This window comes from Vicia villosa, linkage group LG5 (assembly GCF_029867415.1).
Source record: "Vicia villosa cultivar HV-30 ecotype Madison, WI linkage group LG5, Vvil1.0, whole genome shotgun sequence".
Lineage (NCBI taxonomy): Eukaryota > Viridiplantae > Streptophyta > Magnoliopsida > Fabales > Fabaceae > Vicia > Vicia villosa.
Window position 1 is genome coordinate 147,579,831 of NC_081184.1, and position 24,364 is coordinate 147,604,194.

Here is a 24,364-nt window from a genome sequence, read left to right on the forward strand (position 1 = left end):
ATATGATACCCAAAGTCAAAACAACTTTTTCATTCATCATATGGTATAGGGACCATTTTCAAAATACATTTAAGTTAAAGGGACTGAAATGAAAAAACAATAAACAAAAGCAAACAACTGGGTTCAACACCATTTGTGACAAGCAACGAAGAACCCCCATGACCCAACCAACAACAACAACCTTCCTCTTCTCCTTCTCCAACTTAATCTTCATCTTTGCCTTTTTTCCAATCTCAATGCCCGTAACAATGGACCCTAAATCCTTCAACATTTCAGAGCAGTTGCACACACATGCACTTCTACCATCGTTAAATGGATTTCGTTCAAGCTCATCATCCCAAAGGAATAACTTGCAACCAGAAATTAACCCTGCATTTTGACTCTTCCAAAACCTCCTTCCTTTTAGGGTTTTCAATGGAGTTTGACATAAACATTTTCATGCTTCTATTGCAACCACAAACCGGTGCTTCAACGTGATGAGAATTAGCAGACGAATTGGAAGCCATGGCATTAGGGAATGAAAAGGTGCAACAAAGAAGATGAGGGATTTTGGAGTTGATGACCTTGAAGGAGAAGAAGAACGAATGCTATTTTTTTCCATTTGGTCCCTATTTAATATATTGCAAAGAGAAGATGTCCACATGTGTAATGAAAAATAAAATAAAATGAAACAACGTTATCCATGTCAGCAACGTTTGCCACCTAATCCTTTTTTTTAACGTTCCTTTGACATGAGGGACTGAAGGCAAAGCGAATTAAACATATGGGGACTTGGAACAGAAAAAAAGATTCAGGTACTAAAACCAAAAACACGCTAACTTACAGGGACGAAATCATTATTTAAGCCAAAACTAAATTTAAAAATGCCCAGAATGTGACATTTTTGCATTTTAATTAAAAATAATAGAATAGAATAGTTTGATTTCATTTTAATAACAAACAAAGTTATTTATAAAAAAGTATAATTAGTCATCATACTAAAAAAAGTTATTAGTAGTCATTAACAAAATTATACTAAAAACAATAACAAAAGTATAATAACAAATTAACACACATTGAATAAATCTATTGGAACAAGGCAAGGATAGACTTAGAGCTAAAACCAAAGACATAAATTAAAGAAGATGCCAAAAGTATAACATTGAGTTCAAAGATTATCTCTTTTACTCTATTAAACAACAATTACTTCTACTTTTTCTTAATGACTTGACAACAACTACCTCTGACTCCACCCTTCTCCCAAAATTAGAGCATCTAATCAAAGACTAATTTGTATATATCTTCATACAAATTTAATAGTTATCCTTCGTTCTTATAACAAGCACGAACATTGTTGTCTTGGTGGAAGGATGATGTACTAGTTTTAGCTTTAGTTTTATGCCAAAAAGCATGTTAAAACATGTAGTAGTATCTTCTGTATTTCAGGAATATAATATTTGCAAGTTAAACTCTTCTAAATTCTAATCAATAAACCATGTCCATGACCTTAAGTCCTTAGCCCTTTACATTAAATTTCATGTTGCACTTGTTAATTCCTTACTAATAAGTATAAAGTAGGTAGTAGTTTGAGTTCAACTTCTAAGATGAGTTAAGTAGTTCCTAAGTCAGAAAAGAAATAAATGTATATGAAAAAGTAAAATAATGGAAATTATGAAAAAGAAATAGGCATAAGTCCGAATTAACCTCTAAAATTTTGGAAATGCATCTTCGAATTAAATTTATGCAAAAAAATAGGTTTTTGATGTGTTCAGAGATATATCTCAGAAAACATGAGCATTTTTTACATTTTTCAGGAGCTTAAGAGAGGGTATAAGGGTATAAAGAGAAATTACCTAATGCTAATAATACCGCAAAGCCAAAAAAAACTAGTTACAGCAAGTCATCTACTTTTAATATAATAAAGTAGAATACATATGAAATTCTTTCATTATCCTTCTAATCACCCATTTGAGGGTGATAATCGGGGACATAACGGTAATTGCATATCCTTTAATATTTTAATTAAAAATATATGTTCCTAAATCATTACATAACCTTTCAATTGTCCATTTTACTTTCCATCATTAATACTAACGTGAGTCCTTTGTATTGGAATGTGCAAATATTCTTGGAATACAGCAAAACCCTAAACCACGCTTCTTCTCTTTGGTTTCTGAAAAACCCTTCAATTTTCTCTCATTAATCTATATATATTATGCTTTTGATTTCAACCAACAAACCCTAAATTTCAAACCATTACATTTGGCTCATCTTCCTCTTCTATTACCCCCCATCGATTTTAGGTTTTTTTTTCAAGCTACTTCTGCGATTCCACCTCCATGTTTCACTGTATTTTCTTTTAAACGACTGTTGTTTTAAGTTTTCTTTTTTTTCATCTTCTGCAGAATATGAGTCGAAAATTTGACTGCATAAAAGACATTAGCGACAAGAAGGAAACATGGAGATTAACTGTTCGAATTATTGATTCATGGAGCGTTGTTAATAGTAAGGGTGCTGAACATCTGGAGATGGTTATCATGGATGCTGCGGTATATATTTTTCATTTTTCTTTAATCTTTGATTTTTCATTATTAAAAATAAATTATTGGGTATTAACCATGTGGAAATTAAGTGGAAATTAAGTGGAAATATATTTTTCAAGTTTTGATTCGGGCTGATCATACAGATAAGTGGAAATTAAGAATTCAAGAAAATATGACTTGCATAATCAACAACGGTACTGTGTTCGATAACGATTTTCGGTGGAAGCTGTGTGACCATTCGAAAAAAATTCGTGTTTCTTGGTGGTACGACCTTGAAACATATGGATGTTCAAAATATTCCTTCTATGAAGTATTATTTCAAAGAGTTTTCTGAAATTATTGGAGGCAAATGTCATCTTAACAGACTTGAAGGTAGAAAAAAGTATTAACGATTTTTGGGACTATGAAGTTTTCATTTTTCTTCTTAAGATTGTTATTTGTGTATGAATTTTGTGATTTTGATTTAAAAGCTTAAAAATTCAGTTGGGTTTCTGCTTTTTTGAAATTTGTTACCATAAAAAGTGATTTTTAGCTTAGTAATTTAGGTTAGGTTAGTAATTATGTTATGTGTTAATGTGTAGGTGAAGAAGTTCCCTTTTGAAAAGGAATTAAGAAATTACACATCCATTGTAACTCATTTGTAAGAAGCTCTATCTGATTTATCAGTCCATAATCCAAACTCATTGCTTTTAAGATTTCGAGTTGATTGTTATGGCAGGTTCATTGGTGTGATTTTACAGTAAAAGGTTCATTGATGTAAGAAGTTACTCTTAAAATTATATGGGTTGCTTATGAGCTTTGGTGTCAAAATAAAGAAGACAATGAGGAGTATGAAGGTTGTGGTAAATGAATTATTATTTTCCAATATAGGATATAATTTATATTTCTGTTTGTCACAATTATTAGATGGATCTAATTTTTTTTTTTTTGTTTTCAATGTGTTTGACATGCTTACAACTTGAAGATGATGAATATTCTCAGAAGATTCATTTCGGCAGCAGTAATGTTTAAGAGAATATAAATTTTGGGATGCTCAATTTTGTTTTTGCAGGTAATTTGGCAATTCATGATCTACATGTATTAATTGTTAGATTTGGAAATTTTAATTATAGTGAAAAATGTTAAAATAGTTTTTATTTTGATTTAGTGTAGATAAAATAATTGTTAGATTTGGAAATTTGAATTATAATGAAAAATGTTTAAATAGTTTTTGTTTTGATTTGGTGCAGATAAAATAAGTACATGGAATTAAGCATAAGGAATGTAACTGAAGAAGCAATTAAGAAAATAGATAGTTCAAAAAATAGAGTGCGTTTGTAGTAATAGACAGAACAAGATTTCATCAGCAAAGATTTCATCAAGGTTTCCAACAAAAGCATGGTTATTTTTCTATCTTTTTTGTAGATCGATTGTTAATTGTATTAATAATATTTTATTAGGTATAACATATGAGTTAAAATGGTTACCACATTTAACTCATAGGTTGGAGAATGTGAAAAGAATACATGCTTTTAATACACTGTTTCATTATTTCCATTTATAAGAGGAAAACAAAGAGTAATAATTATTTTTTCCTAAGATTTTTAAAATATTTTTACTACATTTAATAGCTAATAGGTTTGAGAATGTGAAAAGGAGCAGTTGAGTTAACTATATTATTTTGTTATTTCTTTTGGTTTCCAAATTAATTGAATCAACACTTTTATATCAACAATTTCAATCATATAATAATATTTTAATAGTTTAGTAATTATACTTTCTTATTTTGCACTCTTTATTTTTATATAATTATTATCATATTTAATTTTGATCATTAATTTTATCTAATTATATAATTACACTCTTTATCTTTTACATAATTACTTCTATTATATTTAACTTTTATCATTAACTTTGACCACTAATAAAATTTGTATTTATTCTTGAAAATTTAAAATACCGTTTAATAATACCATTTAGTATAGAAATTGTAAATATTTTAATGATTAACTATCATTTAGCATAGAAATTTGAGATATATAAAATATATATCATCTTTACATATACCCAATGTATACCTCTCTGCATTCTAAGATTTTGAAATAAATGTCATTTAATTCAGTCACTAGCTGAAATTTGAATCCTTAATTAAATATCAACATAATAGCGTAAAGTATGTGTCCGGTGAGGATTTTCTAACGTAGAATTTCCACCAAAAATAAAATATATATCCTAATCATTAATTATTTTAAATAATACCTTTATTATATTTAATTGAAAAAATGGAAGGATTTGATTTCATTGTACAATTCTACCAAAAATAAAGTATATATCCTCATTATTAATTATTTTAAATAATACCTTTATTATATTTAATTAAAAAAATCGAAGGATTTGATTTCATTGTACATAAATAAAGTGTATTTTCTCATCATTAATTCTTTTAAAAAATACCTTTATTATATTTTTGATTCGATATAATTTCCGTTTAATTTTAAATATCTCTATATCAAACACGTTTTTAATCAATTTGTCCTAAAATTGATATTCTTTTTTGCTAATATGTTTCAGTATTTTTTTTTTTAAAATAAGGAACAAAAATAATATTTATTTTTATTATTCTTTGGCATATAATTATTCTGTTAATTTAAATTTTGAAATTTACTTTAAAAATTAAATTTTATTCTTATCTTTTAATTTTTATTAAAAGACGCTAAAAAGTAATACTTAATAATTTCATAGTTATATAATTTACATATACTAAAAAATAAAAATAGATTTCCCAAATTTTTATATTAAATTAATTATATGAGTATATTGATATTATTGAAATAAATTAAAATGAATTCAAACTAATATATACATATATATATATATATATATATATATATATATATATATATATATATATATATATATATATATATATATATTAAAATTTACTTATTTATTATATATATAATAAAAAAATTGGAAAATTTTTCAAAACTCTTTATAGGTACTTAGCAAAATAAAAATTGGAAAATTATCATTTATGAGAAACACAATTTTCTAGATTTTCCTAAAGTCATGGCTGTTGACTTCTCCAATGCAAATAATACTCATAATTTTTTCAAATTTTATTTAATTATAATTGAACCATTGGTTTTTTCCCTACAATGAATCAAAATATTTTGTCACTTCATTAGTTCCGACGCTTCTTTCTCATTATCATTTGCCTAGGAAAATGTAAGGTCTCTACAATTCAATTTATTATACTACTCATCACATTAAACTTATTCTACCATAAAAACTCTATTAAATTTATATAATCGACATAAGAATCAAAATATTTTGTCACTTCATTACTTCCAATGCTTCCTTCTCATTATCATTTGCCTAAAAAGGTGTAAGGTCTCTACAATGATTCAATTTATTACTACTCATCACATTAAATATATTCTAGCATAAAATTCCATTAAATTTATATGATCAATATTAGTAAAAACTTATATTAAAGGATGAAAAATAATTAATAAGTTTGAATCATTGAATTATATAATTATTAAATTAGATTAGTCAATATAATGAAAATGTAATGCGTTATAACCCATATTTTTTAAAAATTAATACAAGTTATTTGATTATTGATATTATGAATAAATTTGATTTCGAGTGAATAATGAAAATTAATGTCAATTATGATTTAATTAACGATATAAATTTTGGTTTTTTACCAATTATTCATTCATACCAATTATAACACATACCGATTACATGTGCCCGTTAGGAATGAGTCAAATAGCATCCTTATTTACAAGACGAGTTTGAAGATCAATTAATCTGGATGGATAATAAAGATGAATACTATAGTGTAAAAAAACGATTATTAAATTAAAAAATCCATAATATTCTCGAGAAAACTGTGTTCTCCATGCATCATAATTTCATTAGTTAGAAAATTATGATGTATGAAAAATACAATTTTCTTATGAAAAACTCAAATTTGTCATTTTTTTATTTAATTTATATTATTATTATTTAATATTTATAAAAAAGAAAGATAAATTCATACTATATTTTTGCATATGTAAATTCATAATATATGAATTTTATATTCGTATGATACTTTTTACAATTTTCTTATCACTTTTCTTAAAGATCATATACTATAGCATATAATTTCTAAATTACTACACAAATTTAACAAACATAATATTATTCAATTTATTAAATCTAATCAAATTATTAAAGCAATATATATATTTTTTTGGTGTATAATATATTTTATTTTATAATATTTGTTAATAGAAATTATAAAATTAAAATTACAAACAATTATCAAAATTATAGACATGCCTGACGGGTCAAACGTATTTTTCCATCATATATTTGGTTTAATAGCAATTATGAAATCTATGTATATCCTGACGACTACTACAATTTCATAAATTAAATTATATTTGTATGACAATCGACATTGAATTTTTTTCCTGTTAATTCGTATAAATTAATATACGTATTTAATTGTTTCTCAAATCAAATAATTATAATGTATACTAAGATTCGATATTACGAAGGCTAGGAAGAAAATGACATATATAAAGTTATAAGTCATGAGTATATAAATCCAATCCCAAAATTACAACAGAGTCGATAATACAATACAGAAGAATTTAAAAATTATAGGCATGTCCGACGGGCATGCCCAACGATCCGAACCATTTAAAAATTATAGGCATGCCCGACGATCCGAACCTATTTTTCTGACGGGCCAACAAAATATTTACTTAAATTGAACAGATATTAGAGATCATATGTACTTCTGAATTACTATAGCATATAACTTCTAAATTACTACTTAAAATTAACAAACATAATATTATTCAGATCCTTAAATCTAAGCAAATTATTAAACCAATATATTTTTTTGGTGTATAATATGTTTATTTTATAATAATTTTTAATAGAAATTATAAAATTAAAATTATAAACAATTATAAAAATTATAGGCATGTCCGACGAGTCAATCCTGTTTTTCCACCATATATTTGGTTTAATAACAATTACAATTTACAAAACATATGTATATAAACTAATCTTTGTATGACAATAACATTGAAGTTTTTTTTTCTGTTAATTCGTATAAATTAGTATATATTTTTTAACCATAACTATATAATATTTATATCGACTTTACGTGACCCGTGCGAACGCACGGGTCCTTTCCTAGTTTTCAAAATAGTGCAAACAAAAACGTGAAACGTGAGTGAAAAAACAGAGAGAAGAGGACCTTTGACGACTATGGCTCGAGCAGGAAAGGATATGACAGAAACAAAATTAAGACAATTGTGTTGATGTTGTGAAGTTGAATGGAGAAGGAAGAATTTTTTGTTGTTGTCTATTTGAAATGGAACGGTGAAGAAAATGAACTTTTCTTGAATTTTTGGTTGTTGTATTCTTGACTTTGCTAATGTGTTGTTTGTTGTAGAAGGTGAAATTAGTGATAATGATGTTGTGTTTTGTTGTGGAGAAAATGATTAAGATGGTGAAGAAATGTTATTGTGGTGTATAAGAAATGGTGAAAATGGTGAAGAGAATGTTGTTGTGTTGTTATCATATGGTTATGATTACAAACAATTAAAAAAATGATCATTTGCTTTTTGATTTCTATCTTTTTTGTAGCCTCCACTTTTGCTAGCAATTTTATTATGTATTTCTATGCTAGTAACCAAGATTTTTTATGATAAAAAATAAACTGTTTTGCATTGTGGTAGTGGAGATGCATGAAGGTAATGGAGATGTAGTGGAGAGGTGGAGCAGTAAATTGTCTAAATTGGAGAAACAAAAAAAAACATATTTAATAATGAATTTGGAAATAAGCTATAATTGAAAAAAAATGCAAAAATAATATTAAAAATAAAATGGAAATAAAATTCAAATAAATGAAATAAATAAAAAGTGAAAAATAATAAATAAAGGAACATAAAAGAGTCATTGAAGAAAACTTCATGCACAAGAAGTCTTTTAGAGAAACATCATCAGAGATGTTCGAAAGCTTCCTGATATGGTAAATGTCATTGAAAGGTCATTTGAAATTCTTTTGCTTCAACAGGAATTAGCCGTTGCATTCCTCATGTCTTCTACAAAAATCTACTAAGTCTTCTCGTGATTAGAAGAAGACAAAAATGTCCTTAGAGTCTGATAGGGTATGAACATAGTCTTTTTTGATCCTTGAGCTTTGACTGATTTCAGAGTTTGGATCTTTAGAGGTTGACTTTCTTCAGAAGTTGACCTCTTTAGAGTTTGAGCCTTCAGAATCTTGATCTTCAGAGGTTGACTTTCTTTAGACTATGGTCTTTAGAAGTCGACCTCTTCAAAGACTGGTCTTCAGGTTCTGATCCTTCAAATTCTAGTTTTTCTAGTTTTTCTTTAATGTTCAATTTTTTGTGCTGGAAGTTAGTTTGTATCACAAATTCTAGTTTATGGTCTTGCACACTTGAACATACATTAGTATATCCAATTGTTCTTAAGTACTTTGTTATCACCAAAACCTTAGGGATATGGTACAAACTAATTTTGTTCCAACATTTTATTATTTAAATGTTTCAATGCTTATTAAAAATAAATGACAATTTGCAACGAGTTTTAATAAGAAGACACAAAAAATGGGATTAAATTATTTGAGAAGAGATACAACACATACGAAGATCGACAGCACAAAAAGGTGTAACTCAATTAGAAATACATTGGCGCAACAAAGTCTAGACACTAAAATGACAATCAACTAATAAAATGTCAACGGGAAAAAATTTAAACTTTCTTCTGATAAGTTTTTCAAGTTTATCAAGGTGGACACTTAAATATGCTGACACTATCCCGTGTTCCGATAATGTCTGCATATTTTCCATCGATGTTATCAAAATGTTCAAGGATAATTATGAATGCAATTAATAAGGCCAAATTTTTAACACAAATATGGCTTAAATATTATTGAATATTTTGATAGGGACGAACATAATATAATCTCTTAAATATACTTAAATTTGTGAGATAATCAATGACAACCATTTTTTAGGATAAATGTTTCGAGCTTATCGAGGTGGACACTTAAATGTGCAGACACTATTGTGTATTTCAATAGTTTCTGCACATTTTTCAACAATGCTATCATAATGTTCAAAGATAATTGTAAATATAATTAATGAGGTCCAATTATCAACCTAAATATAACTTAACTACATCATTGAAGATTTTGAAAGGCACAAACACTAAAATGTGAGCTCTTAGTGATACTTAAATTTGTGAGATAATCATTAGGAAAATTCTATGTGTTATATCAAAAGGAAACATGAAAGAAGTTATGCATGCTACAATAAACTCATTATACTTATGAGATTCACGTGAAGTTCTTACATTGACCAGTAATACGAGACTTATAAATGGTCATCCAATTTATTAGAGTAATTAATAGATATCAGCTTTGTATGTAACTTGTATTGACATTTGTTAGCTCTAGAAGTACAATTCACCTGCTATAGTAGGTCACCTTGTACCACTATAAATAACAAGGTGTCATCTCTTTGTAACTAACTTTTACAATAACTGAATTCAGTTACAAAATGAAAACAAAAAATATAACTTTCTTTACTCTAGTTTCTAACATGGTATTAGATTAAGCCACTGATATAGGTCCTGTGATGGTTGATCAACTGCCACCGAAATATTCGTCGTCGCCTTCATTTTTAACTCAAAATCATTCAAAAAATAGATGAAAAGAACTTTCACTTGTGGTGACAACAAATCGAACGTACATTAATGCTCACAACCTCACGGAGTTCGTCGTTTACTCACGAATTCCTCCTTTATTTGCTGATGATGAAGCTCGTGTTTCTGGTACTTGTCAAACCCTAAATTTTACCCTAACTTTTTACATCTGCATCAACATAACATGACCATTGCTTTTGGTCATGCATTCATCTTTCAAAATCATTCATTAGAGATTAGGATGAAAATTCAAGAGGTTTGCATTTCATCTAGTCTTTGTTGCATTCATTCATTCATTTGATGACAATGAGTCAATAGTTTGGTCGTCTTAGTCATAGAGCATCATCATTTATCTGTAGAGATCAAGAGAGGATAAGATGTCAGAGTGGACACTTTTATTTGACCTTGATGTCTCAAAGTTCATTTCACGCATACACAAGTACTGAAAGGACAATCAAGAGTTTGACTTTCCATCCGGTCATTGATTCATTGTTCGCGTGGCAAAAAGCGAAGAGTTTGGTCTTTTGGTCATAATGCATTATCATTTCATTGCATAAGAGATTCAAATAGATGAACATTCAGAGTGGACTTGTTTCATCTATTCTCTGTGGACTTAACTGCCACTCCTGCATATGAATTAAGGGATACAATGGGTAAAAGGGGATAAAATACCCTTCAAACTCGTGGCATATATTTTTCTCAGCCAGAATTGGAAAAATAACCCAATCAAAGGAACCCTTATTTCTAAAGGACCGAACGGTATTTCTTCACCCTAAACAAAAACTAATTTGTAAGCTAATACTCCAAATCAACCCAAAAGTAGTCTTCTGCCGCCATCACTGTCATTAACCTCGTCAGGTAAGCAAATATTTGAGTTGGCAAAACTGAACAGATTAATGCAATGAGAATGGACAGGTAGGTAGCGACAATGGAAAAGAGGAAAAATGAATAACAACGTCAAGCTTTTGTAAGAAGGGCTAGCATAAGATTTGATGGTTTAGATTAAACCACAAGAGAAAATACGAGGGTAATCAATATCTTCTCCCATCATTCCAAAAAAGGATAAAAGACACTTAAGTACACTAGATAGGGTAATCGCTTCCTAACGTGTATGCCTATGGTGACATGTTCGACAAAAAGATTTATAAATGACTTAGTGACAAGAAAGCATTAAATGCCCTTATTTCCCCACTACTTTTGCAACAGAATCCAAACGTTTCAATTTTAGAAAAATAATGATGATTCCCTGGAAAATCAACCGCAGTCACTAAAGACTCCCTGATATCCAAGGTACTAGGTAAGTCTTGGGGGGAAACTATTTTGAGCTGGCAAAATTCATCTTGGACCGACCATCTGGAGATAACTTGTTCAGGATCAAAGCCTCTTGACTTACTCTACGGTTGTGTCTCTATAATCTTCTACTTACCTTATGACTATCCTATGGCTTATTGCTGGAGATCTATGCCTCATGTGCATCCAACGATCCATCGCATTCCACACCTGAAAGATAGCGTGGTCGTTATTCCTCTCCCTTATATATAGGGAATTACACCATTTGAGATAACAAGTTTCAAACACAATTTGAATACTCTCTACTCTTTCATATACTAATTTGGACGTTAGAGTGCTAACCTTGCAGGTATACCCCCACGCCATTGCATCAGAAGCTCTACTCCATCGCAACTTCTGCTTCTCTCTATTTCTAGTTCTAGAACAGAACAAATATTAAAATTATTAATATTTTCGAGACATATGGGGTATATTACAACACCATAATTTAATATAAAACTAAGTATTCCTTTTTTAGTAGATGGGGAGTAGAGGGATATTCGACACTCGATTAAAAAAAATAAAAATACAAAGATTAGGGACATACACCATCTCAATTTAATAATAAAAAAATCAACCCTAAAGGTAAACTATCTATAAATCCTAATATAGAGCAATCAACCCCACACCACTTCCATAATCCAGAAAGCCGTGTAAGAGCACTGAACCAATTTGAAAAAGAAAAAAAAGAGTTATGTGAGCAGACAAGTTTCACTCACATCTTTGATAATGTCAAATGAATCCGACTGCCAAAAAAGAAACAAATTCATACACCTATAACTCATTGGGACAACAACAAGAAAATCAACGTCATTTCTAGCCAATCTATCCAAATTCAATAAGGAAGGATCGAAGTACATTTAAGAACAACTGCAAATGCACCAATGGAGAGAACACATAACATTTGATTCGACGAACCTTTGACTAGTTGTATAATACTCCTTTATATAAGAAAATGTTTGAACTTATAAATTTTTTAAACAATTAATGTATCTAGTCGATATAATACATCACATCATGTACATTGATTATATTTAATTGATATAAAAGAATAACTTTTTCTTCTAATATTAAGGACATTAGATAATAATAATAATAATAATAATAATAATAATAATAATAATAATAATAATAATAATAATAATAATAATAATAATAATAATAATAATAATAATAATAATAATAATAATAATAATAATAATAATAATAATAATAATAATAAATTGAATAGTTTAATTTTTTTTATAAGTTATTATTCAATTATTCTTCTATCGGATAAGCAGCCTATGCCTTGTTTGGCAGTGTTGGGATACTTTGTTCATTCCAGAAAAAGTTTTCAGGATCAACTTCAGTCTTAACCTTAACCAACCTCTCAAAGTTTTCACCAAAGTATTTCTTTCCATAAACCACTCCTTCATTGTATTCATCCTTACCATGATTATTGATACCAATATCAAGGTCTCTGTAATTCAAATAAGCACTTCTTGGATTCTTTGACACAAATGGTGTCATGTAACTATACATCTTTCGAATCTGACTTAAAAAGTTATTTTCCAAACCAGCTTCTGGTCTTTCCCATTTCACAGTATATTGAATTTTATACAGATTCCCTGCACGGTGAGGAAAAGCAGTAGCATTAGAATTTATCTCACTCATTTTTCCTCCATAAGGATTGAAATCAAGCTCAACTCTTTCATTCTCAAGCATCTTTTTCATTATCCATTTCCACCCTTCTTTTGAAATTGGTGACTTCACATAATCAGATTTTCTCTTGCTGGAATGCACTGTGTAATAGCTTCTATCAAGAAGTGCTTTTAAAGGAGCACCATCATCGTAATTAGCCCAATAATAAACAGCTTCAATCCAACTCACTTCAGAACAATCTTCCTTCTTTACTCCCAACAAAGGAAACTCTTTCCCTAATAATGTCACAGCTTCATCCGCATCTCCAAGAAACAAAGCCTTAATCGAAACATTCACCGTTTTCTCACCATTCACTGGCTGCATAAGTAGTCTCATGAAAAGCCTGTCATCAGTGTTTGGTGCAACTTGTTGCCATTGGACAATAACGTCAAGAACATTCTTGTCCAAACTCTTGTCAATTGTAAAAACTGTAACCTTTTCCGGTACCGAAACAAGTTTAACAGTGTATGATAATATGACACCAAAACTTGCTCCTCCACCACCTCGAATAGCCCAAAACAGATCTTCTCCCATAGTACTCTTATCAAGAATTCTACCATTGGCATCAATGATTTTAGCATCGATGACCTGATCACTAGATAAACCAAATTTTCTCAACATGACACCATAACCTGCTCCACTCAATTGTCCACCAATACCAACAGTTGGACAAACGCCACCAGGAAAGCCATGAACCTTACTCTTCTCATATATACTATAATAGAGCTGTCCAAGACTTGCACCCGCTTGAATCACCGCGGTCTTGTTTTGTATATCGACAGTGACATTCTGAAAATTAAACATGTCAAGCAAAATAAAGGGTGAGTTCGATATATACGAAATACTGTCGAAATCATGGCCTCCACTTCTGATTTTGAGATGAAGACCAATGGTTTTGGAGCAAAGTATAGTGGCTTGTATATGGTTTTCATGCAGAGGGGTGATGATAAGTGATGGTTTGAATATATTGGAGGGGGTGTTGAACTTGAACCTACCATTTCTAGCAAAGGCTTCAAAGATAGAGGTGTATGAAGCATTGGTTTGGGCATAAACTATGTTGGAAACTTGATCTTGTGGTGTTGTGTGGTTTTTAAGACATTGAAGAAAAGTTACATAAATGGACTCACTTGATGAGGCTGCATGAGAATTTGAAAATTGTAGAACAAATAGAATTATAACAGAAAGAAATTGCAGAACATATGATTTATCCATTGCAATTTTGAAATTGCATACCACCTTAGACATGTTAATTTATAAACATTCATGACATTGATTGGAGCATAAAATTCAAATTAAGGACATAAAACGGATTTTCTAGAAGCAATTTAGATTGTTAATAATAATTTTTTTGACTAAAGTAATATTTTCATTTAAAAACTACTTTTTAAGTTTTTTTACAATATAAAACTATTTCTTAAAATTTTTTAATTTAATTATTTAACATAAGTAAAATTTTATTAACTTAATTTTTTGAAAAATTCTTTCTAAAGACACCACAATTAAAGTAATGATTAATATTATTCTATAAGCAAATATACACATTAGGCAAAAAATTCAAATATTTTTATACTATAAATTATATCAATTGTATCATTTTTTTTATTATTTTCCTTTAAAATATTAATTTTATAAATAAATTTGATTCATAAATACTTGATTTATAGTAATGTTTTAATGATAGTCTAAAGTTAAGAATTTTTTAAAACATTTTAATGTTAATGTATTTTAATATCCCATAGGAAACAATATTATCATATATTAAGTTATTTAAATATACTTTAAATATAAATTAAAAATTAGAAAAAAACGTAAATCTTATCTAGATGCAATGTTTCTTTCATTTTTTTTTTCACACTTTTATAATGATATACTAGCGTTTATGTCTACCTTTTTTTATGTGTATGTTTTTTACGAGGTTTTTTGTGTATGTTTCTTTAAAAATAATATTATTATTCTATAACTAAATATACGCATTGAGCTTTTGTCAAAATATATATATATATATATATATATATATATATATATATATATATATATATATATATATATATATATATATATATATATATATATATATATATATATATATATATATATATATATATATATATATATATATATATATATATATATATATATATATACACACACGCATTGAGCAAAAATTCAAATATTTTTATACTATAAATTATATCAATGGATGTATCTTTTTCTTTTATTATTAATTTTCCTTAAAATATTAATTTCATAAATAAGTTTGATATGTAAATATCTTATTTATTGTAATGTTTTAATGATCGTTCAAAGATAAGCAATTTTTAAATATCAATAGGTTATAATATTTTAATTCCAAATAGAAAACAAAAATATTATTATATATTTTAAGTTATTTAAATTTACTTTGACTATATTAAAAAAGTTAAATAAATAAAACTTAATTCTATCTTTATGCAATGTTTCCTTCATTTGTTTTTTTATTTTTCTTCACACTTCCTTCATTTGTTTTTTTTATTTTTCTTTACACTTTTTTTAATGATATATTAGCATTCAAACGGACACTCGAGTGCATGGATATATGTAATTGTTCGTACAACACTATTACAAAACATATATTCCCACAATCATTTATTCACCATAGTAATATCTTATTTTTTATGCGCATTATTTTTTTATTTTATAAATAAACATTTCTTCACGGTTTATAAATTTAACCGTGGTCATAAAAATTGGTGACAAACTTCGAATACCAGTATTAACATTTTTTCAATAAGCGTGTGACCCTTGACATTTTTTCTTATTTAAAGGGTTATGTGTTCCATATTTCATTACGGTTGTTTCTTAACCGTTGTAAAATTCTTTTCACTTAATAAAAACATAACAGACAATTAATTTCTTTCATAACCCACAAGGGTGCCCTAGCGAACAAGACGACGACGATATCAAAATCTTCACCATCTTTATTCGTTTCTGAAAACGAATTTCTTTCTGGAGACAACATTATAGGTTTGTTGTTCATTTTTTGTTCTCTCTCTTTCTCGCTCGCTATGGTATTGATACTGCTTTCTAAAAGTTTATGTTCTTCGCTAGGGTTTCTTTTTTAACATAATGACATTGTGATGTGTATTGTTCATGTTGATATGTTTTAGGTTTTAATGTTGTTAAAGGAAGTAAATGGAAAAGGGCATTAAGAGAAGGAAATTCTTTTATTCATTAAAAAGGCATTACATTTTGAATAATTTTATTCTTCATCCCTCTTTTCTTCCACTTTGGAGGCCTTAGCAGATGTGCCTTCAGACTTTTGGATCTTTGAAGTTGAAACTTCCTCATACTTCTTCTTCTCTTCCCTTGGTTGTTTCTTCATCAGCTGATAATCTCCTTCTTAACCCCTCTTTTCAGCCTTATACTTTTTATGTTTATTCATTTTAATTGTACCAATTTTTATAAGAAGAAATTTGCCTTGAAGACTATGCATCAAGAATCTGACTTTGACTATCTTGAAGAATATGCTTAGATTCTCTCTGATTCTGTTTTTGCAAACACCTATTTATGTTTTACTCAGATTCTCTCTTACCTCTCTTTTTTATCTTCCATGTGTAGATTCTTGTGCCTACTTCATATGAAGAACATCAAGAAGGAATATGAGAAAAATAATAAGCAAGTATTTTATATTCTTCATTCATAATCCAATGTAAATTATAATTTCTAAGATTATTCACTCACAACTATTTTTATTTGGAAATTGTGGATAACTATTTCATATATGAAGGTCAAGACACCAAAGCACAAGACACTAATAAGAGCGACGTTATGATTCGAACCAATGACCTAGGAATTATTTTATAACGGTTGAAAAATTCAACCGTAATAATACGTAGGACGCTACTTAACTTATAACAATGATCACACGCCTTTTGTGGAAACCAGAATACATACAATCACACATTACCTAACAACGGATGTACAACCGTCATTATATGTGTTTTCCATAGTAGTATAAATTTCATTAAACAAAAATATTATTTACGCATAATTATTAAACTTTAAAGTAAAATGATCTCTCTCTCTCACACACAACTATTTTTATTTGAAATTATAGGTGTTTATTTGCATATTGTGGATAACTATTTCATATACGAAGGTCAAGACACCAAAACACAAGACATCAATAATAGCTACGTTATGATTCGAACCAATGACCTAGGAATTATTTCATAACGGTCGAAAAATTCAACCGTAATTAGACGTAGGGCGCTACTTAACTTATAACAATGGAAATGAAGCAGGGAGGCAATGAAGCAACATCTCTCTGCCATGAACATATGTTACTATTTTTCATCAAGTTGAAGAACAAGGTGGACAAGGAAAGGGAGATCTCAATCTGGATGGCTGTAACATGGTGCTTATGGAGAGCAAGAAACGGTATTATTTTTAATAATGAAGTTGGTGATATTGATGAGATTATCTTCAAAATTAAGATATATTCTTGGTGGTGGGTTCAAATAGGAGCAAATAGGCTCAATTGTAATTTCTATGAGTGGTATAAATACCCTTTGAACTATATATAAGTAGGTAGCAGGTTATGTATGTTTTATATTCGGATTTGAGTATCCCTAATACTCCGAGTTGAATATAAAAGTTGCTTATAAAAAAAAAATTATAACAATGGTCACACACCTTTTGTGGAAACCAGAATACGTACAACTGTCATTATAGTATGTGTTTTTCATAGTAGTGTAAGTTTCATTAAACAAAAATATTATTTAGGCATAATTATTAAACTTTAAAGTAAGATGATATCTCTCTCTCTCTCCCAATAATATACATTATCAATCATCTATTCTCGTTAACGGATTTATTTTAATAGTAGTGTAAGTTTCATTAAACAAAAATATTATTTAGGCATAATTATTAAACTTTAAAGTAAGATGATATCTCTCTCTCCCAATAATATACATTATCAATCATCTATTCTCGTTAATGGATTTATTTTAATCTCATGTATTTGATTATATGATACATGGCCCATTTGTTGTGGCTTTTTTAAAAAAAAATGATATTTATTTATAATATTACATAATTTTGTATAAATAAATTTCAAAGAAATTTTATTGAAACTTTTTTTTATATGATACATATAATCAAATAAATTGATTATATGTTACATATTTTAGATATTTCATTATTTTATTGAAACTTCTTTTTATATCAAAATTTTTTTTAAAAAAAATTACTTAATTTTAAAGCTATTTCAAATAACTTTTTATAAAAATTATTTTTTAATATAACTTTTTGAAAATGTATATTATCGTTGGTTTGTATGTTTTGAATCCAAAGTCATTTTAATCCGACCAACAATATCATAATTTAATTCAAACATATAGTTACTTAAATAATAATTAATCAATAATTAGAATACCAATTGCTCTTGCATTTTTCACTCTCTTGCTCCATTTTCCTTTCATCACTATCCTCTTATCATTTCCATGAAATTCAATCACATGTTCACTATCATTATCATGATCAAAGATCATTCCTCAACATGGTATCAATCGTCATAGGGGACCAGATTTTCACTGCATTTCAATCTTCAACTATACTCCACTGCAGCCATTGTTGAAGCTTCATAGGTTGCAGGATCATATCTTCATAAAAGCTAGCGTGTAGACTAGTAGTTTCAGAGAAACTCACGCTTCCTGCAATCTTTCGCTCAGCTTCAGAGTTTCAGAGAAACTCATTCAGTAATCCAGTAACATGCATTTACATTTGTTATTCAAGGTTTTAGAAGAATGGCAGATCTTGAACATTCATCGAATCTTAGTGTACCTGTAACACCTCATGGAGTGCAAGCAACGCCTCCACCAGTCTACAACTCTCAGAATTCTATGTCGCTACTGAGTTTCTCAGGATCTTCGTCTACCTTTGGCTCGAAACTCTCCATCTAGCTGTAAGATAACAATTTCTTGCTATGGAATCAACAGGTGGACAGCGTCATGCTTTCACATAAGTTGCACACCTTTGTTGTTAACCCACAAATTCCATCAATGTTCAGAAGTGAACTTGATGGAATCTACAATCTGGTATTTGAGGAGTATGAAGTATGGGTAAAAAAAAATCTTTGCATACTATGTCATAAAGATGTATCTTCGGAATAAAATTTTCTTTGTCTATAGGGTGATGGTATCTTTATGCTTACTATGTTCAATGGTATCTTTATGCGTCCGAAAATGTATTTCCAAAAATTGAAGGTCATTTTCGATTTTGCATAGGATTTTTTTCCACCTCATAGTAAGAAATTTTCTTCCTTTTTCTAGTTGTAATGGAAGTGAATATTTAGAAACATCTAATGGATATGATCATATACTCAATACCTTAAAATTTTAGTTTAAATATTCTCTTTGATTTATTGCTATTGATCAGTGTAATGATCTCTCAAATTCCTCCCATAACCTCCACAAAATAGTAGAAGAGCTGCAACACCATGACTTCTAAAAGGTAACTAATTTTAGTACTATTCCCATCTAAGTGCACCTAATTGTGGAATTATGATAAGATCAAATGATTAATGTTGTTGAGTAGGTACATAAATTGACATACCAACAAAATAAAAATATAAAATTAGTGGTTAATTGATATTTTAAACATTGAATATGAAATTAAACAATTCCATTAATATACATAGGGTCAGAAGAGGAAACAAAACTCAATCAAATGACCTATTCAATTATTTTTCTGTCGCTATGTTGCCTATGCCTTGTTTGGCAGTATTGGGATACTTTGTTCATTCCAGAAAAAGTTCTCAGGATCCACTTCAGTCTTAACCTTAACCAACCTCTCAAAATTTTCACCAAAGTACTTCTTTCCATAAACCACTCCTTCATTGTATTCATTCTTACCATGACTATTGATACCAATATCAAGGTCTCTATAATTCAAATAAGCACTTCTTGGATTCTTTGACACAAATGGTGTCATGTAACTATACATCATTCTAATCTGACTTATAAAATTCTTTTCTAAACCAGCTTCTGATCCTCCCCAACTCACAGTGTATTGTATTTTATACAGATTCCCTGCCCGGTGAGGAAACGCGGTAGCATCAGAAGTTACCTCGTTCATTTTTCCTCCATAAGGATTGAAATCAAGCTCAACTTTTCCTAGCTCAATCATCTTATTCATTATCCATTTCCATCCATCTTTAGGAATTGGTGACCAATAAATTATTTAAATATATTTGATTAATTAAATTGTTTAATTTAAAAAATAATGGATAGTTAGTTGGGTGCTATAGTATGTTTAAGGATGATAATTGTTAATTAATTTTAATATTATTATTTATTACTATAAATATGAGAAAATAAATAATTTATTTATATCATTAATATGGAGTTTCCCTTCTCAGTTTGTTCATTTATCTCGAAAATAAATAATATGTGTCGTTGAGGATATCCTTGCCAGATCTGTAGTCACGAGAGATGGATTCTCATTGAAGAGATCGATGAGAAATTAGATTATCACTTATTATTTATTACTATAAAATATGAGAAAATAAATAATTTATTTATATCATTAATATGGAGTTGCCCTTCTCAGTTTGTTCATTTATCTCGAAAATAAATAATATGTGTTCACATGATAACAAAGGCTTTAAAGTTGAGATGGTGAATGTCATTGAGCGATTATATACGTTTTTGGCCTATCGCTAGCGGTAGTCTCATATCATTGGATTTTATGAATATTCGTTTTGCGCTAATTATTTTGGGATTTTTATATTAAAAAGTTTGTTATCACCTCGTTGTAATCAATGTGAGATGACAATTACGTATTGGAGTTACTATCGATGGATTCTCGTTGAGGATATCCTTGCCAGATCGGTAGTCACGAGAGATGGATTCTCATTGAAGAGATCGATGAGAAATTAGATTATCACTGAAGAGATCCTTACGGCCCTTTGTGGGCTATTAAATGTTGGATTATTATTGATGGTCAGAGGACAACAGTCACATTTTTAGAGTATGGAGGCTCACATAACAAATTCATTTAAGTTGGGGCGAGAAACGTCAGCATACTATTCTCTACATGTTTAACCCTTCCGCTAGTGGCAAAACTATATCTTGGGAATTTATATGTAAATTAGATGTGACAATCATACTGATTAAGGGTTTTGGACCAAGTAAGGTTTTCTGTTATGTATGTCATTTTCCAAACAATAATAATATTTAAATATATTTGATTAATTAAATTGTTTAATTTAAAAAATAATGGATAGTTAGTTGGGTGCTATAGTATGTTTAAGGATGATAATTGTTAATTAATTTTAATATTATTATTTATTACTATAAATATGAGAAAATAAATAATTTATTTATATCATTAATATGGAGTTTCCCTTCTCAGTTTGTTCATTTATCTCGAAAATAAATAATATGTGTCGTTGAGGATATCCTTGCCAGATCTGTAGTCACGAGAGATGGATTCTCATTGAAGAGATCGATGAGAAATTAGATTATCACTTATTATTTATTACTATAAAATATGAGAAAATAAATAATTTATTTATATCATTAATATGGAGTTGCCCTTCTCAGTTTGTTCATTTATCTCGAAAATAAATAATATGTGTTCACATGATAACAAAGGCTTTAAAGTTGAGATGGTGAATGTCATTGAGCGATTATATACGTTCTTAGCCTATCGCTAGCGGTAGTCTCATATCATTGGATTTTATGAATATTCGTTTTGCGCTAATTATTTTGGGATTTTTATATTAAAAAGTTTGTTATCACCTCGTTGTAATCAATGTGAGATGACAATTACGTATTGGAGTTACTATCGATGGATTCTCGTTGAGGATATCCTTGCCAGATCGGTAGTCACGAGAGATGGATTCTCATTGAAGTGATCGATGAGAAATTAGATTATCACTGACGAGATCCTTACGGCCCTTTGTGGGCTATTAAATGTTGGATTATTATTGATGGTCAGAGGACAACAGTCACATTTTTAGAGTATGGAGGCTCACATAACAAATTCATTTAAGTTGGGGCGAGAAACGTCAGCATACTATTCTCTACATGTTTAACCCTTCCGCTAGTGGCAAAACTATATCTTGGGAATTTATATGTAAATTAGATGTGACAATCATACTGATTAAGGGTTTTGGACCAAGTAAGATTTTCTGTTATGTATGTCATTTTCCAAACAATAATAATATTTAAATATATTTGATTAATTAAATTGTTTAATTTAAAAAATAATGGATAGTTAGTTGGGTGCTATAGTATGTTTAAGGATGATAATTGTTAATTAATTTTAATATTATTATTTATTACTATAAATATGAGAAAATAAATAATTTATTTATATCATTAATATGGAGTTTCCCTTCTCAGTTTGTTCATTTATCTCGAAAATAAATAATATGTGTCGTTGAGGATATCCTTGCCAGATCTGTAGTCACGAGAGATGGATTCTCATTGAAGAGATCGATGAGAAATTAGATTATCACTTATTATTTATTACTATAAAATATGAGAAAATAAATAATTTATTTATATCATTAATATGGAGTTGCCCTTCTCAGTTTGTTCATTTATCTCGAAAATAAATAATATGTGTTCACATGATAACAAAGGCTTTAAAGTTGAGATGGTGAATGTCATTGAGCGATTATATACGTTTTTGGCCTATCGCTAGCGGTAGTCTCATATCATTGGATTTTATGAATATTCGTTTTGCGCTAATTATTTTGGGATTTTTATATTAAAAAGTTTGTTATCACCTCGTTGTAATCAATGTGAGATGACAATTACGTATTGGAGTTACTATCGATGGATTCTCGTTGAGGATATCCTTGCCAGATCGGTAGTCACGAGAGATGGATTCTCATTGAAGAGATCGATGAGAAATTAGATTATCACTTATTATTTATTACTATAAAATATGAGAAAATAAATAATTTATTTATATCATTAATATGGAGTTGCCCTTCTCAGTTTGTTCATTTATCTCGAAAATAAATAATATGTGTTCACATGATAACAAAGGCTTTAAAGTTGAGATGGTGAATGTCATTGAGCGATTATATACGTTTTTAGCCTATCGCTAGCGGTAGTCTCATATCATTGGATTTTATGAATATTCGTTTTGCGCTAATTATTTTGGGATTTTTATATTAAAAAGTTTGTTATCACCTCGTTGTAATCAATGTGAGATGACAATTACGTATTGGAGTTACTATCGATGGATTCTCGTTGAGGATATCCTTGCCAGATCGGTAGTCACGAGAGATGGATTCTCATTGAAGTGATCGATGAGAAATTAGATTATCACTGACGAGATCCTTACGGCCCTTTGTGGGCTATTAAATGTTGGATTATTATTGATGGTCAGAGGACAACAGTCACATTTTTAGAGTATGGAGGCTCACATAACAAATTCATTTAAGTTGGGGCGAGAAACGCCAGCATACTATTCTCTACATGTTTAACCCTTCCGCTAGTGGCAAAACTATATCTTGGGAATTTATATGTAAATTAGATGTGACAATCATACTGATTAAGGGTTTTGGACCAAGTAAGGTTTTCTGTTATGTATGTCATTTTCCAAACAATAATAATATTTAAATATATTTGATTAATTAAATTGTTTAATTTAAAAAATAATGGATAGTTAGTTGGGTGCTATAGTATGTTTAAGGATGATAATTGTTAATTAATTTTAATATTATTATTTATTACTATAAATATGAGAAAATAAATAATTTATTTATATCATTAATATGGAGTTTCCCTTCTCAGTTTGTTCATTTATCTCGAAAATAAATAATATGTGTCGTTGAGGATATCCTTGCCAGATCTGTAGTCACGAGAGATGGATTCTCATTGAAGAGATCGATGAGAAATTAGATTATCACTTATTATTTATTACTATAAAATATGAGAAAATAAATAATTTATTTATATCATTAATATGGAGTTGCCCTTCTCAGTTTGTTCATTTATCTCGAAAATAAATAATATGTGTTCACATGATAACAAAGGCTTTAAAGTTGAGATGGTGAATGTCATTGAGCGATTATATACGTTCTTAGCCTATCGCTAGCGGTA

General features: G+C 28.8%; 2 protein-coding genes across 2 annotated transcripts; both read right to left on the minus strand.

The window, feature by feature from the left end:
* Positions 1 to 12,756: 12,756 nt before the first annotated feature.
* Positions 12,757 to 14,471, minus strand: LOC131605697 (berberine bridge enzyme-like 21). Its single transcript, XM_058878024.1, has one exon. The coding sequence runs from the start codon at positions 14,469 to 14,471 to the stop codon at positions 12,861 to 12,863; it is 1,611 nt and encodes a 536-aa protein (XP_058734007.1). The 3' UTR covers positions 12,757 to 12,860.
* Positions 14,472 to 19,891: 5,420 nt separating this feature from the next.
* On the minus strand, positions 19,892 to 20,463 carry LOC131607709 (berberine bridge enzyme-like 21). The gene has a single exon (XM_058879679.1). It carries the CDS (start codon positions 20,433 to 20,435, stop codon positions 20,004 to 20,006), a length of 432 nt encoding a protein of 143 aa, XP_058735662.1. The 5' UTR covers positions 20,436 to 20,463; the 3' UTR covers positions 19,892 to 20,003.
* Between the last annotated feature and the right edge of the window lie 3,901 nt (positions 20,464 to 24,364).

Excerpts from the sequence above, each read along its gene's own strand:
- LOC131605697 (XM_058878024.1), bottom strand. The coding sequence starts at position 14,471 with ATGGATAAATCATATGTTCTGCAATTTCTTTCTGTTATAATTCTATTT.
- LOC131607709 (XM_058879679.1), bottom strand. The coding sequence starts at position 20,435 with ATGAATAAGATGATTGAGCTAGGAAAAGTTGAGCTTGATTTCAATCCT.